A 20,097-nucleotide genomic window follows, 5' to 3' on the forward strand; every position below is an offset into this window, starting at 1 on the left:
GGGATGCCAACCCCTTTATTTTGGATGAATCAGCCAGTTCATGAACTGGTGCATTAACTTCAAATGTTGCCAAGCTCAGATTTCTGAATTCTTGGCATATTGCATTTTGTAATGAATTTTTAACAATGCCCATCTCCTTTGACTCTCTTGTGAATAGTATTTAACAAAATTATGAAAAAAATTTTCGTAAATGAAATTTTGTCTGTATCGGTACTTTTCAATGAAAGTAGATTTAGCTGCATATTCACTTATGAACCTAATTATTATCTGACACAGTCTTATAGAATCTGATGACTGATCTTGCACTTTAATGATGATTTTACACAAATTTTTGTCTTTTCTGTAGAAATGCACTTTCCATAAAGGATATTAATTGGAAGGACAAGAGATTATCTACTGCCAGAGAGACAGTGGCAAATGCGGCCATATAGGCATACAACATCGCAGTTTCCTCTCTTTGCCACTGAAATCAGCATTTGTAGGCAGAACTTAATTTTAATTTTCTCTTTCAAGTTTTTATGAGACTCAATCTCATAGACATGTAACAAATACAATGAAAGTTTCATTAGTGTCCTGTAACAATGAAATGAATCATTAATCTTAAAAATGTTTTTTATCTCAACATCTCAACATTTGAAAGATCTGTTCGTATTTCACTTGGTGCCATCCTTTAAATGGTCACCATTGAATAGTGGCAGAATGTGTGTGTGTTTGTGTGTGTGTGTGTGTGTGTGGGGGGGGGGGGGGGGGAGGGGACAAAATAATGGAAATGGAGTAATAATTGCTGCTTGACTAATTAAAAAAATTAATTGGGAAGAATAATTGAAAGAAATTGTAAGGTACATACAGGGTGTTTCAAAAATGACCGGTATATTTGAAATGGCAATAAAAACTAAACGAGCAGCGATAGAAATACACCGTTTGTTGCAATATGCTTGGGACAACAGTACATTTTCAGGCGGACAAACTTTCGAAATTACAGTAGTTACAATTTTCAACAACAGATGGCGCTGCAAGTGATGTGAAAGATATAGAAGACAACGCAGTCTGTGGGTGCGCCATTCTGTACGTCGTCTTTCTGCTGTAAGCATGTGCTGTTCACAACGTGCAAGTGTGCTGTAGACAACATGGTTTATTCCTTAGAACAGAGGATTTTTCTGGTGTTGGAATTCCACCGCCTAGAACACAGTGTTGTTGCAACAAGACGAAGTTTTCAATGGAAGTTTAATGTAACCAAAGGACCGAAAAGTGATACAATAAAGGATCTGTTTGAAAAATTTCAACGGACCGGGAACATGACGGATGAACGTGCTGGAAAGGTAGGGCGACCGCGTACGGCAACCACAGAGGGCAACGCGCAGCTAGTGCAGCAGGTGATCCAACAGCGGCCTCGGGTTTCCGTTCGCCGTGTTGCAGCTGCGGTCCAAATGACACCAACGTCCATGTATCGTCTCATGCATCAGAGTGTACACCTCTATCCATACAAAATTCAAACGCGGCAACCCCTCAGTGCAGCTACCATTGCTGCATGAGAGACATTCGCTAACGATATAGTGTGCAGGATAGATGACGGCGATATGCATGTGGGCAGCATTTGGTTTACTGACGAAGCTTATTTTTACCTGGACGGCTTCATCAATAAACAGAACTGGCGCATATGGGGAACCGAAAAGCCCCATGTTGCAGTCCCATCATCCCTGCATCCTCAAAAAGTACTGGTCTGGACCGCCATTTCTTCCAAAGGAATCATTGGCCCATTTTTCAGATCCGAAATGATTACTGCATCACGCTATCTGGACATTCTTCGTGCATTTGTGGCGGTACAAACTGCCTTAGATGACACTGCGAACACCTCGTGGTTTATGCAAGATGGTGCCCGGCCACATCGCACGGCTGACGTCTTTAATTTCCTGAATGAATATTTCGATGATCGTGTGATTGCTTTGGGCTATCCAAAACATACAGGAGGCGGTGTGGATTGGCCTCCCTATTCGCCAGACATGAACCCCTGTGACTTCTTTCTGTGGGGACACTTGAAAGACCAGGTGTACCGCCAGAATCCAGAAACAATTGAACAGCTGAAGCAGTACATCTCATCTGCATGTGAAGCCATTCCGCCAGAAACATTGTCAAAGGTTTCGGGTAATTTCATTCAGAGACTACGCCATATTATTGCTACGCATGGTGGATATGTGGAAAATATCGTACTATAGAGTTTCCCAGACCGCAGCGCCATCTGTTGTTGACAATTGTAACTACTGTAATTTCTAAAGTTTGTCTGCCTGAAAATGTACTGTTGTCCCAAGCATATTGCACCAAACGGTGTATTTCTATCGCTGCTCGTTTAGTTTTTATTGCCGTTTCAAATATACCGGTCATGTTTGAAACACCCTGTATATCCTGGGTGAACTTTAACTGGTACTAATATCAACATACCTTCAATGCCAATACATTTAAGGTCAATATTTATCATTTAAGTTATGTTATTCTTCACATTAATTCCATTGTGCAGAGTCCTGATTATAACAGAGGCGTTGCAGGATTGCCCCTCCACTGCTTGCGCAGTTTCCTCTTGTCCGCTCTGTACCTTCTGATGCAGGATTCTTGGCATGGGTGAGGTGATGAACAGACAGGTATGGTCGGTGTGAATATATGAATAAAACTTTACCTTCCCAATAATTTTTTTATAGCACCTTTTAATGTTTGCATGAAATACACATTTGTGAAAATTACGGGTGTGATAAATTTCAACATGTGTCCACCCACTACCACTTAAAGAACCAAACAGGTGAAGATACAGAAATTAAACAATTGAAGAGTGTATCTCTTCTCTTTTTTGTATCAAAAGATTATCTCTGCTACAAAACAACTTGTTACTTTATCTTTCACTTTGTGTATATATAGCTTACATGTATAAAAAGAAAAGAATGAAGAAAGAAAAAATAATATGATTCTTCACACTATACTTAACAGCTACCAACCTACAGCACCAACAGAGCATGATCTACAATTTCTGTGTTTTCTTTTTCCACATTTCCATTCACACACCTTAAACATAACTTCTTCACCACAATACCTTGATCTTATCAACTTGATATCTGTTAAACCCTGTGTCACAGGTTGTTTAGAAACTCGTGGTAGCTCATGCCATCCTCCTAATAGCTGTAGCTTTCACTGGCCTGGTACTGCTTTACATGATTCAAAGGAGGCATTTTCTCAGTGATGGGGGCATTAATTCTTCATAGTTAAGCCATTTTCCATTAAACATTTATAAATTGTATACAAAAATCGTATTTATAAATCAGTCTTACCCTCCTCCTCACTACCCCCTCTCTCTCCCCCCCAAAAGTGGTAATGGTATTTAGCAATAAAATGGACATGGCATATGATCAGTGTCACCACTGGAAAAATGTTGAACTTCTCTAAATCTACTGATGAAGAGATGTGTGCAGCTGATGAAATTTCTTATTTGAAGAGTCTGTATAAAACAGCAAGTGTCAGATTAGTGTCAATACATTTTCTAATTATTAAGTGCTCTGCTGAAAATGGCAACTAAATGTGTAAGAAAAATGCTTTGTCCACACTCACCATTCCACTTCCTTGAGAGGCCCGTGGTGCACCTACTGCATAAACAAGGCCTTTGTCTGGAAATAAGTTCCCAGCAGAAACAGCATAACCTTCGGGAAGGAAATTCAAATTTCACATAAGCTTTAATAAATTGTATTTCCAATCATTTAAAGCTGCATTTATAATTATGTGTTCATGTACTTAAACTCAAACTAAGTATTATGTATATTACAAATATAGAAGTATAATACAGAAGAAGTAGAAGAGAAAGATTTTTAAAAATTAAATAATTGTTCAAATGAAGTTACAAATTGATGTTGCTGTATCTTACCAAAGTAAACTGGTTCAGTGTTTAAGTCTGGTCCCCTTATGTGGCTGCTGTATGCCCCACATCTCTTTTCTTGTGATATATTATAAGAAATTGTAGCCCCTAAAATTTAAAAAGAAATGAAGTAACTTATGAGTAGTTATCTTTTATATAACCTAAAATCAAGTGAGGAAAATAATGATGCATCTCTTATGAAATCACTGATCCACTCATTGTAAACTTAAATGCATGGCAACCCAGAGCTGTTTCCAGATTAATGGACTCATTTTGCACTGTAGTAACAACTCCCCCAATAAATTATAAAACATTCTGTTGAATGTATCACACAGTGTGGATCATAAATGTAGCTGATTAGGCAAAAAACACAGTAACATCATATTCATGGTCCAGATTAACAAGAGGTAACATTGGAAAATTATTTCTTGATGTTAGGATGGAAGGTTTGGGTGTATCATTTTATCATTGACACAGCCACACCAACTATACCCCAAACAGCAGCCTGCAGTTCTGTTACATCCTTCTCAGGTTACCTATGAGCTGTAATCTGTAGGTAATGCTCATGAGATGGTTTTACGGACCAGAGGCAACGACAATAAGGCATATATTCAATATTTTGTGTCTCAAAAAGGCAGCGGAATGGTAGAATGTTGTTACTGTGGTGCTCACCAATTTGGCAACCCTTCTTCTGTAAAGTGACAATGTGCACATGTAGTGATCCTGAGTGACTGAATATCAACAATGTAGGAACAGATATATTGCTACATACCATAAAATTGATGTGCTAAGTTGCAGACAGTCCCAATTAGAAGATACTTACACATAAGCTTCTGGTCACAGCATTTGTCAGAAAAACAGAACATCTACCATTCATTCAGACAAGCTAGCACACATCATGCACATGACTGGCAACTCCAGCAGTGCAGGAAAGAATGCTACAGGAAAGAAGAAAAAGAACAGATGCTGAGAAGAGTAATGCAACAGACAATAGTAACAAAGGAAAACATCACAGGATTGTAGTATGGAAGAACGGCTGTTCAGCAAAATCAAACAATGGAAGCTCCACATGGGAATATCAACAAAGTAGGAAATGATCAATTGCTACTTACCATAAATATGACAGGCATTATTAAAATATGCTTACACATAAGCTTTCTGCCATGGCCTTCACTGGTAAGTAGCAATTGATCTTTTCCTACTTTGTTGATATTCCTACCTGGAGTTTCCATTTTATTTTATTTTGCTGAACAACCTTTCTTCCATCCTACAACCCTGTCATATTTTCCTTTGTTACTATTATCTATTGCATTACTCTTCTCAGTAGCTGTTCTTTTTCTTCTTTCCTATAGCACTCTTGCCTGAGCTGCTGCAATTGTCAGTCATGTGCATGATGTGTGCTAGCTTGTATGAATGAATGGTGTGTGTTAATGTTTTTCTGACAGAGGCTGTGGCCAGAAGCTTATGTGTAAGTATCTTCTAATGGGGCCGGTCTTTTAAGTGTGTCTGTCTTTTTCCTTCACCCCTCTTCCCTCCCCTTCAATCCTTCTGGCATAAGAAAGAGCCACTGGTACCAAAAGCTTGCAAAATGTAATACCTTTTGTATGTGTGTTCTCCTGCTGCCACTTGGTCACTAGACTGTTTTGTCTGTCCAACTATATTACATATTCAAAAACTGATTATGTTCATTGATATACACTGCAACAAAGGATCAATGATTTTGGAACAGTATATGACTTGCAACCATTGGTATACTACTAAATATATTGTCCACAACAAATTTTTAAACACTTATCTTCTGTCAAATAGATATACTTTGCATTGAAGGAAAGCTAATTATCTGGATGAGAATATTACAGTTTTAGGAAAAGGGGTGACTTCAGAAAAGTCAGCCAAAAACCCAGATCAGATGGGATAAGAAGGAAAGACTGGTTCATGTAAGGCAGAAACAGATGGCTGTTGAACAAGATATATGACAACAAAAACTGACGAGAGGGTTACATAAGAAGTAATGATGGGCACATGGGCTAATATATCAATATATAATAAAGTAATTAACATTGGAAAACATAATGTAGTTGGATAGATCAAAAATCTACTCATGAAGTGCCAACAGGAAAACACACAGTAAAAAAGTGTTGCAGTTTTCAAGCTTTTGATGCCAGTGGCTCCTTCTTAAAGGAAAGGAAAGGATAGGAAAGGGGGTGAAGGGAAAAGTCTGGTGAGGTTTAGGAAAAGGGTTAGAGTTCAGAAAGGTGGCTCAAAACTCTGGGTCAGGGAGACTTATCAGATGGGATGAGAAGGACAGACTGATTGTTGGGGACTGCACCAGATGAAATTTGGAAACCTGAGAGCTTAAAGATGGGAGATAAGGTAATACACAAAACAGAGGTTACTGCCGGAACATTGCACCCAAGTTAATAAGAGCAGAAAGCTAAGTGCACTTTATGTGATAGCTTTCTGCTCTTATTAACTCATGCATGATGTATTGGCAGTAATCTCTGTCTTGTGTATTACCCTATCGTCCACCTTTAAGCTCTCAGGTTTTCAAACTTTGTCTTGTTCAGTCTCTAACAATCATTCTTCCTTCTCATCCCTTCCGGTAAGTCTCCTCTGACCCAGGGTTCTGGGTAACTTATCCAAACTGCACACCTTCTCCTAAATCTCTACAGTCCTTTTCCTTCACACCACTTCCTTCCCCTTCAAGGCTTCTGAAAGAAGAAGAAGTCACTGACTGTGAAATTTTGCACACTGTAATACCTTTTGTGTGTGTGTTATCTTTTGCCACTTTGTGAGTAGATTTTTTATCTATCTAACTACATTATATCTTCGATTATTGGTTACTTTAATTGCAATATTAGCACATGTGGTCATTATTCCTTCTTATGTGCCCTCTTGTCAGTCTTTGTTGTCTTCTATCTTGTTCAAACTGTAGTCTACAGTGTACATAAATTTGTTATTCTACTCACAGGCCTGTTTGTTCTAAGTCAATATTTGAAATCAAAATTCTTTTAAAGTTGACAGTTTTTGCCTAATCTTTTGTTTTGCGTATATTATCACTGTCATATCATGTTTCATTTACTTCTTTCTTGAATAGCAGTGGAAAATTTTCTACATTCATCTTAACTTACCACTTTATTTAGTCTGTTATGTGATCTGATAGTGAACATAACAAAACAACAGTTCCATAGGCAAATTTACCTCCAGGGAGTCAGGAAATTTCATCCCAGGTTTCTGTCACATTATAATCCAAACTATATTCATGGAAATTGCAACTTATGTCATTAAATGATACCTACAATTCTTGTAATGTAACAGTCTCTCATAAAAAAGAACATGTGAGTCTGATTTCAAGTTATTACATTACTGTTCAGAAAAAAAAAATTGAAACAACTTGAAAGGTTGTTGGGCATAGTGTTCGATTGTGTCATCTAAACTACATAGTATTTCCATTAGGCTGCTGCTCATCATCTTCAGGGGAGACTGTAGCTAGCTGTTGTAGCTCACCACTTTATACACTATTTTGCTAGAAAAGCACAGATGTCAAAAGGTGATGTGGACATTGACATCCAGAACTGTCTCTCAAAGAAGCAAGCCATGGACACCACATATGCAGTATGGTGAAGTTCATCCATAAGTTATTGACCACAGCAGATGTGTGAGAAAAAATCTCCAGGGCTGGATGGGATCTCTGCCAAAGTAATAAAAGCCTCATGGAGATCTAGCTGTAGATATGACCAAATGACCAATTAGATACATACTTGTGCAAACTTTACATTGAGCATCACTTGCAAGGAAGGGTCTTTACCCCATGGCAGAATGATGAGGTGGTCACTATTAGTAAAGGAGAAGAGAAGGGTCAGATGATGCCAAAATCCCACAGACCAATTTCACATGTAAACATTCTCAGTAAAATATTTGAAAAACTGTTATGCAATGTAGTAAAAGATCAAAGATGCTACATGGGATCAGCCTACATCAGTATGGGTTTAGTAGAGGCAAGTCAACTAAAGACATGATAATGAAACTGTAGATCACTAGAGTATATGTAGAATGAATGCTTGACAGTAGCAAGATTCCAACTACATATATACTCCACAAGCCACCATACTGTGTAGGGTGGAAGCCACCCTGTAGCTCTACTAGTCATTTCCTTTCTGTGAATCATTCTTTCGTAAATTTCTAGGGAATTAGATTAGGAAATGAGGCACTTAAAGTAGTAAAGGAGTTTTGCTATTTGGGGAGCAAAATAACTGATGATGGTCGAAGTAGAGAGGATATAAAATGTAGGCTGGCAATGGCAAGGAAAGCGTTTCTGAAGAAGAGAAATTTGTTAACATCCTGTATTGATTTAAGTGTCAGGAAGTCATTTCTGAATGTATTCGTATGGAGTGTAGCCATGTATGGAAGTGAAACATGGACGATAAATAGTTTGGACAAGAAGGGAATAGAAGCTTTCGAAATGTGGTGCTACAGAAGAATGCTGAAGATTAGATGGGTAGATCACATAACTAATGAGGAAGTATTGAATAGGATTGGGGAGAAGAGAAGTTTGTGGCACAACTTGACCAGAAGAAGGGATCGGTTGGTAGGACATTTTCTGAGGCATCAAGGGATCACCAATTTAGTACTGGAGGGCAGCGTGGAGGGTAAAAATCGTAGAGGGAGACCAAGAGATGAATACACTAAGCAGATTCAGAAGGATGTAGGTTGCAGTAGGTACTGGGAGATGAAAAAGCTTGCACAGGATAGAGTAGCATGGAGAGCTGCATCAAACCAGTCTCAGGACTGAAGACCACAACAACAACAAATTGAAGTTGACCATTCACCTTGCTCATCACAGTTCTCACATGCTCATTCAATTTCATATTGCTTTGCAGCATTACACCCAGATATTTAAATTACTTGACTGTGTCATACAGGACACTAGTAATACTGTGTCCAAAAGTTATAGGTTTGTTCTTCCTATTCAAGCGCATTAACTTACATTTTTTACACATCCAGAACTGTCTCTCAGAGAAGCAAGCCATGGATACCACATATGCAGTATGGTGAAGTTTATTCACTCTGGCATTCATCACACCAACTGGACATTTTGTCTAAATTGTCTTGTATCTTCCTATAATCACTCAATTTGACACCTTACGATATGCCATAGCATCATCAGCAAACAAACAACTGCCTGCCAAATCTTTTATCTATATAAAGAACAACTGCGGTCCTATAACACTTTCCTGGGGCACTTCTGATTATACCCTTGTCTCTGATGAACACTCACCATCAAGTATAGCGTACTGGGTTCTATTACTTAAGGAGTCTTTGAGTCACTTACATATCTGAGAAATTATTCCTAATGTGCGTACCTTCATTAACAGCCTGGAATGGACCACCATGTCAAATGCTTTTCAGAAACCTAGAAATATCAAATGTGCCTGTTGCCCTTCATCCATTGTTCACAGTATATCATGTGAGAAAAGGGCCAGCTGAATTTCACATGACCAGTGCTTCCTAAAACAATGCTGATTCATGGACATAAGCTTCTCCATCTCAAGAAAGTTTATTATATTCAAACTGAGAATATGTTCAAGAATTCTGCAGTAAAACCAAAATTAGGGCTATTAGTCCGTAATTTTGTCGATCCATTCTTTTACTCTTCTTTTACACTGGAGACACCTGCATTTTTTTCCAGTTACTTGGAACCTTTTTCTGGGTGAGAGATTCACAGTAAATGTAGGCTAGGCTAAACACTCGAGCAGTACTCGAGAATGAGTCAGAAATATGTTCTGTATGCAGTCTCCTTTGCAGATGTGCTACACTTTCCAAAAACTCTCCCATTAAATTGAAGTCATATATTCACCTTCCCTGTTGCCAATCTCATGTTTCATTCCATTTAATATTGCTTTGTCTGATTACACCTAGATATTTAATCAACATGTCTTTCTCATGCAGCACACCATTAATTCTCTATATGAACATTACCAAAATGTTTTTTCTACTCATCTGCATAATGTACACTTTTCTACATTTAGAGCAAGCTGCCATTCATGACATGAAATAGAATTTCTAAGTTATCTTGTATCTTGCTATAGTCAACAATAGCAATACCTTCCTACACACAACAGCTGGTCATCCTATCATTTCATTTATATCTATGGAGAGCAAGAGCAGTCCTATCACATTTTCCTGGGTCACTCCAGATGTCTCTGATGAACAATCTCCATCATCAACACATTCTAGTTTCTCTTACTTAATAAGTCTCCAAGCCACTCACATAACCAGGTATCTAAACTGTAAGCTCTGAAATTTGTTAACAGTCTGCAATGGGACACTATGTCAGATGCTTTCTGGAACCTTAGAAATATGGACTCTTCCTGTTAGCCTTCATTCATGGTTCACAAGATATCATGTAAGAAAAGGAAAAGCTGAGTTTCACATGAGCAATACTTTCTACATCCATGTTGATTTGAGGACAGAAGGTTTTCATGCTCAATGAAATTTAGTATACTCAAAGTTCAAGTATTATGCAGCATGCCAATGTTAAGGATATGAGTGTGTAATTTTTTTCGTTATTTCATTTCTCATTCTTATCTAGTAACCTACTCTTTTTTCCAGTTGCTTAGAACTCTGAGCTGGATATGCAAGCTATGCAAAGGGCCAATGCAGTAGTGTACTCACTGTAAAACAGAATCAGTAATCCATACTGACCTGGTAACTTATTTGTTTTCAACACTTCCAACTTTTATTTTTTATTTATTTATTTATTTAGCCATCCATGGACATTTTAAAATGTATGGATGTTGTCAGTAGTGTACATTTATATATTTATACTGCTTCTCAATAACAGGGATGTCTATTTATATGTCCTCCATAGAGCTGTATGTGTGACAACACTAAATCATGGTATATCTGTAAGATCTTCCTGTGTGAATGTTTACCAAATTTTAAATTTAAGACTTCAGCTTTTGTTTTGTTGGTTTCTGTTATCACAGCAGACTGGCTGATGAACGACCCACCTAGTGATTTTATGTAGGACCAGAATTTTCTCAGGTTCTTGACAAGATCCTTCACTGAGATATGATGAAGTTGTATCCTATGTGCATAGATCTTTCTGCAGACCCATGAATTTCTGCTAACTTTTGCCTGTGCTCTTTGGGCCCAAGGGTACACCTATCCTGCTCCCTCAGCACTTTTTGAATTTTGTTGTTAAACCACAATGGATCTTTTCCATCCTTAATCCACCTTCTCAACACATACTTCTCCAGAGCATATTTTAAAGTTAATTTAAACTTTGCCCATAGCTGCTCCATATCCAACATATTGGAGCTAAGCAATGTCTGTTCACTGTCTGAGTATTAAGCTAACAACTGTTTATCTGGTCTTTCCAGCATAAATAATTCCCTAGTCTCCTTGACAGAATTATTAACTTCGGTAACCATTGTCACTATGATGACATCACGATCAATGATTCCTGTCTCTGTACTGGCACTGACAATTAGGTCAAGTCTGCTTGTAGCTAAAAGATATAAAATATTTCCATTTCATTTGGGCTGTTGCTCTAGCTGTCCAAGATAGTTTTTGGAAAATGTGTTCAGAGCTACTTGACAATACTGTCTGCCATTACCAATTGCAATGAATCATTGATGTCCCAGTCTATACTTGGTAGTTTAAAGTCACCTCCAACTAATATTACATGATTGAGTTATTTTTGCACTACTGTCTCTACTCTTTCTTGGAATGACTCTATAATTATTGTGGCAGAATTGGGTGGTTAGTAAAAACACTTGATTATTAACTAGAGTCTGCTGAGGTCGGTTACTCATATCCAGATAACTTCACAACCAGATGCGATTTCAATCTCAAAAGTGACAATACTTTCATTAACTGCAATGAACACTGTCAGTCCCACAGTGTCTAATCTGTTTTTCTGATCTATGTCCTATACCTTGTTAGATACTTTGGAACTTTCTGCTTCAGGTTGTATAAAGCTCTCAGTTCCAAGAATAAACTGAGTGCAACAACTTTCCTGAAGGGTGGTAAATTCAGGAACTTGGAAAAATTCTTTGGCAATTTACTGTTAAAATTTTAACATACAAAGTGCCTTTGATTTTGTATGTAATCTGGTTTCAATATCTACATACTGACTGCCAAGCATTCATAAGAAGGCCTCAAACTGTTGCCTGGACTTAAAATAATAATAATAATTATTATTTTAAAAAAGCCATGTGCACTCCTTTACCCAAGTAACTGATTTTTGCATGTAGTGCAACTGACCTATCAAGAGGGAACTTGCAAGTCTCTAATCCATAATGCAGGTCCTGAAATCTGCCGTCAAGACCATAATAGAATCAACAAAGCCTTGGCTGCAACCCTCCATTGGGCTCTAAACCAAGCAGCATAATCAATTCTGTATATTATATTCCAGATGGTGAGCTCTGCTTTCACCTGGTGAGTGAGGCCAGAAGTGCATGCCACTTCTGCCAGCTGCCCATACAAACTGTGGGTGGCCTCAGAACCCAACTGACAGGTGTTATTGAGGTTGAAAATAGCCCCAGCCCGCTGATGACTGCACCTTGCAACCTCAATAGCTACTGGCAGGGCCTTGTTTCACATCTTTGATGAGGCTTCCCAGCAGGCATAACTACCACACATTCAATTTCCATCTTGCCTTGGACACTATTTTCCTAAACTTACCCACTTACATTGGAACTTCCTTCATCTAGTAACCCTTCCGTTCCTCCCCATGTGCTTGCTCAGACCCTACTGAAGAAGTAACCACCTGTCCACTCACAGGATGACTGAGCTTGACCAGATGGCCAGATCCTGCATTGACCCTTCACATTCAGAGCTGGAAGCTCTTTCCAACCCCCCAATCATCCTACAGTGAGGGCAGATCTCTTGTGTTGGATATGCTGGAAGGTGCCTGCATGCCCAGAGCTCAAGGATAAACCAAGTGATACCTGAGGTGTCCTGTCCAATATGTCATGTTCTTTGTATCCTCAGTCAGCAGCCTGAAGAAGGCTGATCATGGCCAACAATGTCTTCAGCTTTTCGTGGACCAATGCAAGCTACTCCTGCATCCACACACAGAATGCACCACCAGACTCTCCTCCTGGCGTAACCAAAAACTTTAGATAAAATGTATGTTTGCTAGTGCATAAGTTCCCCCTAAACACAGTAATCACTGGAGAATATTCCAATCATTCAACAATCACAGTTTTGTTAGTGGTGGACAAGACGAGACATTCTGTGAAATATTACCAATTGCTTCCCCCGAAAACTAGATAGAACAGAGAGTTTAGAACCCCACTCATTATACCAATATATTAGATATAATGGCAACAAATAGACTTGATCTCTATGAGGATGTCCACTCAAAACTGGTGTCAATAACCATGACGCAGTTGTGGCAGCAATTATAACAAAAGTGCAAAGGCCAACTAAAAGAAGTAGAAAGATATATACGTTCAGTAAACTACACAAAAGAGCAATAATGTAATATCTCAATGAAAAAAAAATAGAAATTTTATTGCAAGACAGGAGAATGTAGAGGAATTATGGCTCAAGTGCAACAAAATAATTAACAATGTTGTGGGGAAATATGTATCCATCAGAACAATTCGTAAGAGAAGGAACCTCCGAGGTATGCAGTAACTGTAAAGAAACAGGCACAGCTGCATAAAAGGTGTAAACAAAGCATAGGCTTATACATAGAGCAAGGATCAATGAACACATTTGGTTGTCAAAAGAGCAAGCCTTCAATGACTACCATAGCAGAATATTGTCAAATGATCTTTCATAAAAGCCAAAGAAATTCTTGTTCTATGTAAAGGTTGTTAGTGGCACCAAGTTAGTGTCCAGTCAGTCACAAATGACACAGGAACTGAAACTGATGGCAGCAAAGCAAGAGTTTAATCCTATTTTCAAATGTTTATTCTAAAGGAAGGCCCAGGGTTATTACCCCAATTTAATCCTTGAACCATTGCAAACATTCATCTACATCTACATCTACATCCATACTCAGCAAGCCACCCGATGGTGTGTGGTGAGGGTACCATGAGTACCTCTATCAGTTCTCCCTTCTATTCCAGTCTCGTATTGTTCGTGGAAAGAAGGATTGTCGGTATGCGGTATGCCTCTGTGTGGGCTCTAATCTCTCTGATTTTATCCTCATTGTCTTTTCATGAGATATACGTAGGAGGGAGCAATATACTACTTGACTCCGTGGTGAATGTATGTTCTCGAAACTTCAACAAAAGCCTGTACCGAGCTACTGAGCGACTCTCCTGCAGAATCTTCCACTGGAGTTTATCTATCATACCCATAATGCTTTCGCGATTACTAAATGATCCTGTAATGAAGCGTGCTGCTCTCCATTGGACCTTCTCTACCTCTTCTGTCAACCCTATCTGGTACGGATCCCACACTGGTGAGCATTATTCAAGCAGTGGGCATACAAATGTACTGTAACCTAATTCCTTTGTTTTCAGATTGCATTTCCTTAGGATTCTTCCAATGAATCTCAGTCTGGCATCTGCTTTACTGGTGATCAACTTTATATGATCATTCCATTTTAAATCACTCCTAATGCATACTCCCAGATAATTTATCGAATTAACTGCTTCCAGTTGCTGACCTGCTATAGAGTAGCTAAATGATAAGGGATCTTTCTTTCTATGTATTCACAGCACATTACACTTGTCTACATTGAGATTCAATTGCTATTCCCTGCACCATGCGTCAATTCACTGCAGATCCTCCTGCACTTCAGTACAATTTTCCATTGTTACAACCTCTCGATATAATACAGCATCATCCACAAAAAGCCTCAGTGAACTTCCAATGTTATCCACAAGATCATTAATGTATATTGTGAATAGCAACAGTCATACGACACTCCCCTGTGGCACACCTGAAATCACTCTTACTTCGAAAGACTTCTCTCGATTGAGAATAACATGCTGTGTTCTGTTATCTAGGAACTCTTCAATCCAATCACACAATTGGTCTGATAGTTCATATGCTCTTACTTTTTTCATTAAACTACTGTGGGGAACTATTTCGAATGCCTTGCGGAAGTCAAGAAACACGGCACCTACCTGGGAACCCGTGTCTATGGCCCTCAGAGTCTAGTGGACGAATAGTGCGAGCCGGGTTTCACACAATCGTCTTTTTTGAAACCCATGCTGATTCCTACAGAGTAGATTTCTAGTCTCCAGAAAAATTATTATGCTCAAACATAATATGTGTTCCAAAATTCTACAACCGATTGACATTAGAGATATAGATCTATAGTTCTGCAAATCTGTTCAATGTCCCTTCTAGAAAATGGGGATGACCTGTGCCCATTAGTGAAATACGTATTAATATCAGCGGAGTTCAGAAACAGCTGAAACCATAAAAACTGAAGAGTATTCTAGGTCCTGATCAAATCCCTATCATATTGTATATTTAATTTTCAGGTGAGCTAGCCCCTATTTTAACTATAGTCTATTATAGATCCCTCAGACAAAAATCTGTGCCCAGTTGTTGGAAGAAAGCACAGGTCATACCTATCTATAACAAGAGCAATAGAATTGATCCATAAAACTACTGCCTAACAGCCTTGACAATGATTTGTTGCAGAATCTTAGAACATATTCTGAGCTTAGACATAATGAGGTACCTTGAGCAGAATGAACACCTCCATGCCAACCAACATGGATTTCAAAAACATTGATCATGTGAAAACCAGTTTGCACTTCCCTCACATGACACACTGAAAGTCTTAGATCAAGGCCATCAAGTAGATGCAATGTTTCTCAATTTCTGAAAAGCATTTGAATCAGTACCATATCTATGTTTATTAGCAAAAGTACAATCGTAAGAGATATCAAATGAAATTTGAGACTGGATTGAGGATTTTTTAGTGGAGAGGAACACAGTATAATACCTTGGATGGAGGGTCATTGACAAATGAAGAAGTTACCTTGAGTGTAACTTAGGATAGTATGGTGGGTTCCTTGCTGTTCATGATGTATATTAATGACATTGCAGACAATATTAATAATTTTTCTGATGATGCTCTTATCTGTAGTGAAGTACTGCCCAAAGGAAGATCTATAAATATTCAGGCAGATCCTAAGATTTCAAATAGATGCAAAGATTGGTGTCTTCCATTAAAGGTTCAGAAATGTAAAATTGTACATTTCACAAAATGAAAAAAAAAGAAAAACTTACTGTCCTATGACTGTAACATCAATTAACCATATTTGGAATCAGGCAACTCATACAAATATCTGAGTGTATCACTTTGTAGGAATATGAAATGAAATGATTACATGGATGCAAACCATGTGTAAAGCAGGTGTCAGACTTTGGTTTATTGGTAGGATACTGGGGAAACACAATCAGTCTACAAAGGAGATTGTTTACAAATCATTGTACAAGACATCCTAGAATATTGCTCAAGTGTGTGGTACCCATTACCAAATAGGACTAACATGGGATATTGAATGTATACAGAGAATGGCAGCATAAAGGGTCACAAATTTGTTTGAGCCATCAGAGAGTATCAAAAAGATTATAAAAAAACTGAACTGGCAGACTCCTTAAGATTGATGTAAACTATCCTAAAAAGTCTACTTACAATGATCCAAGGAAAAGCTTTACATTATGACTCTAGGAATATACTATATGTATCACTCCTTTAAGGATCATGAGGACAAAATTAGGTTAGTTATAGCACACACAAAGGCATTTAAACTATCATTCTTCATGCATTCTAGACATGAATGGAACAGGAAAATACCCTCATAATTGGTACAATGGGATGTATGCTCTGCCATGAACTTCACAATGCTTTGCAAAGTATAGATGTAGATATAGTTGGAGACACACGTTATCCACCCTAGTACTACTAAGAATTAAGAGCACACAGGAAAAGCTAACTATGGGGGTCAGTCAAATGAAAACTGAACATCAGGCACAATGGGATCATGCAATGGTTCCATTCAAAATTAATCATCAAATGCTAATACATTTATCACACTGGGAGATGAGATACTCTATTCCAGTTTCATGGAACATAGCTGACCACTGATAGATCTACAACTGCACTTAGTCTTGGTACTTCCTCACCCAGCTGAAACTAATGTTAATGCATGTCTTTCTTCAGATTGCCAATGATCCAGGCCATACAGAGGATTCTGCAGTGTTTCCCAACCAAATCACTGAAGTGTTGACTTAATACACTTGTCAGTGGGGGCAGGGGGGGGGGGGGGCAGATGTTATAGTGCAACAGGATGATTCTGTCCAACAGCATTCTGATGGCCTAAGGGCAAACAGTAGAGCCAACAGTGGAAACATTTGACATATCCCCTGCCAAAGAAAGAGAATAATACAATTTCAGGTAAGTTCATGATTACCTTATTCTTTGACTCCAGAGTCCATCTGCTTGTTGAGTTCCTCAAGAGTGGGAAAACAATTAATGCGCAGTGCTAGGAATACACTTTGCAAAAACTGTGATGCCTCATAAAGTCAAAATGACCGGGAAAATTGTTGGACAGAATAATCTTGTTGCTCTATAATGCCTACCTGCTCAGCGTCAATCTGGTTAAGGCTACACTTCCATGATCATGTTTGGGAAACACTGCAAGATTCTCCATACTAACTAGACCTTTCACTGTATGATTTTCACAACTTTACCAAACTGAAGAAAAGCATATGTGGATGTAAGTTTAAGTCAGACGAGGAGGTGCAAGTGTGGGTGCAGTTGTGGAACTGTCAGCAGTTAATCATCTTCTATGAAATGGAAATTGATCATCTCATCTCCCAGAGAATAAACATTTTAATACATGCCTTGGTTACTTTTGCATGAAACTATTCCATGATACCTTTGTGGTGGGCACTCGATTTTCATTTGACCGTTCCTTATACGTAACTTGCTCCTCTCCTGTTGTATCAGGAGCCAGCCTGAACTTTCTCTAATGGTTGCTAGTTGTACTGCATGGATCTGCATCAAACAATTAACTAAGACATGAGACTACACCTCTTAAATATTCAACACATTAGGTATTTAAGAACTATAAAACCAAATATTAAAAGCTAACTAGATAATGAGGTTTTGAGAGTATATTATAATTATATAGATAGAAATATCTACTCACCAAGCAGCTGGAAGGTGTAAGAAAAGGGGTAAAGTTTGGAAAAATCAGCCAGAACCTCAGGTGAGGGGTGTCTTTCCTTCTCATCCCATCTGGTAAATCTCCCCTGACTCAGGATTCTGGATGACTTTTCCAAACTCCACCTCCTTTCCTAAACATCTCCAGTTCCTTTCCCTTCAACCCTCTTCCTTCCCCTTCAACACTTCTGCTGGAAGAAGGACCCAGTGGCTCTGGAAGCTTGCTTAAGTAAAACCTTTCTTGTGTGTATCGTCCTGCTGCTGCATGGCAAGCAGATTTTTTACCTATCGAATTACATTGTAACTATGTAACCTGCTACTCTCCTGATGTGGAGAGTCATATTATTATTGGCTATTTCCATAATCTATGGTAGCTATCTTTCTTTGGTCATCTTGGGGAATTGGAGACTGCAAAGGCACTGTAAACTGCCTGAGAAGCTAATGCTGCAGGAGACTTGCGTCTTTAGAATGCCAGGAAGGGAAATAATGAATACCACATCAAGAGGTTATCCATTGGGAAGAGTGTATGGTCCAGATTTTTGGGATACTACAGAAGTTACATGATGATTGTAACATAAGCAGATGGGTAACATTTATACATAAATGTGTTCATTATACATTGTGACTCCAAAAGAATTATAGAGGAGAAATGTAAGACAGTGCTAAATTGTAGCTCATAGCTCAGAGATACAGGTCAATGTATGTTGGCTTACAAAGCAAACTCCATTTTCATCCACTTATATGTTGAAACAATTACTTGGGTGCAGGAAGTTGATACATTATAAAAACTGAAGAACCATTGTTACCTCGCTTGGTTGTATCAAAATGGTATCATCTACATATCTTCAAAAATATTTTTATTTCAAAACTAATGACTAAAATGCTTTGTCCTCAAAATCTTCCATAAAAAGATTAGCTACTATGGGAGGTAGATAGCTATCCACAGCACTGTTCACTAATGTGAACAAGAAGACCACCGAAACTCATGAATACATTTTTTGGCTCAAGGCATGAATTATTGAACTACCTTATTAAATCATTGTGAATATAGTATTCATATTTCACTACCAAAGGGAAGCCTGATGTTTTGGTAAGTATTATGTTGAGACTCCTATATTACCCATGAAGGGATGAATCAGAACTCCTTTTCTATGTATCTTTGGTAGCTTATTAGATATCCATGGAACCAGCACCATGCTGCTCCAGAGTATTTTTGGTTATGTTCAGGAAACTGGCTGATTAACTGAGGGAAATAGATGCCATCCACTGCACTAATTAGGTGTTGCAGACAGAAGGACTTTGGTGTTTGCATTACTATTTCTTTGTTGTCTTTTAAAGATCAAAGTGTATTTATCCAGCATAACGTATCTTGGATGAAGTAGTATGCCTGACTACCTATACCATCAGAACATTCCACATGGGGATTAGTTTAAGGTGGCGGCCAACTCGAAAGTTCATCATGTTTCTCCGCAGAAAAAAGCTAATTCTATCGGTAAAACGAAAGCGTGTACAAATTGCAAGGACGAAATAACAAAGTTAGGCCGAAAGGAACGTTTATCGAGCCTACAATTTATAATCAGTGCTATGAAAGAAGATATTTTGAAATTTCAGCTTGGAAAAAATGAGCCGAATTCTCTAAAAGGCCCGAAAAACATGGCTGCTGCCAGTGAAAAGTGGACTAAAATCACTTACAAGAAAAACACTCAAGAACTGCAAAATCATGTGAATAGTAAATGTAATGACAACGCAAGCATTGTGCATGAAAACACTTTCGAAGTGCTCTCTTTTATAGGCAGCGATAATACCACGAAATGTGTCGAGCCGCATTGGAAAAAAGACAATGTAAACAAAGCACAACAAAAAGCTTTAAACCTCAGGGACAGTACAATTCTATAGCATTTCAAAATCAAGAACTTCTCAAGATGGATTATCGACTACTGTGGACAAAACACAAGAAACAAACTGTGTCAACATGCAACACAAAAGTTCAGGTAGGCCAAATCACCATCCAACAAATTCTTGGAAAATAAACCTGTTTGCGGACAGTCAG

The 20,097-nt window shown here is 38.4% G+C and overlaps 1 protein-coding gene across 1 annotated transcript in view; it reads right to left on the reverse strand.

Annotated features, from left to right (window-relative positions):
* LOC124795477 (integrin alpha-4-like) overlaps positions 1–20,097 on the reverse strand; it is a 554,156-nt gene that overhangs the window by 374,502 nt on the left and 159,557 nt on the right. Inside the window, exons 7-8 of the mRNA XM_047259514.1 lie at positions 3,899–3,997; positions 3,589–3,677 (exon numbers count right to left, since the gene is read on the reverse strand). Of these exons, the coding sequence (XP_047115470.1) occupies positions 3,589–3,677; positions 3,899–3,997 (188 nt within the window). The remainder of the gene's footprint in view (positions 1–3,588; positions 3,678–3,898; positions 3,998–20,097) is intronic.

Source organism: Schistocerca piceifrons, chromosome 4 (assembly GCF_021461385.2).
Source record: "Schistocerca piceifrons isolate TAMUIC-IGC-003096 chromosome 4, iqSchPice1.1, whole genome shotgun sequence".
Lineage (NCBI taxonomy): Eukaryota > Metazoa > Arthropoda > Insecta > Orthoptera > Acrididae > Schistocerca > Schistocerca piceifrons.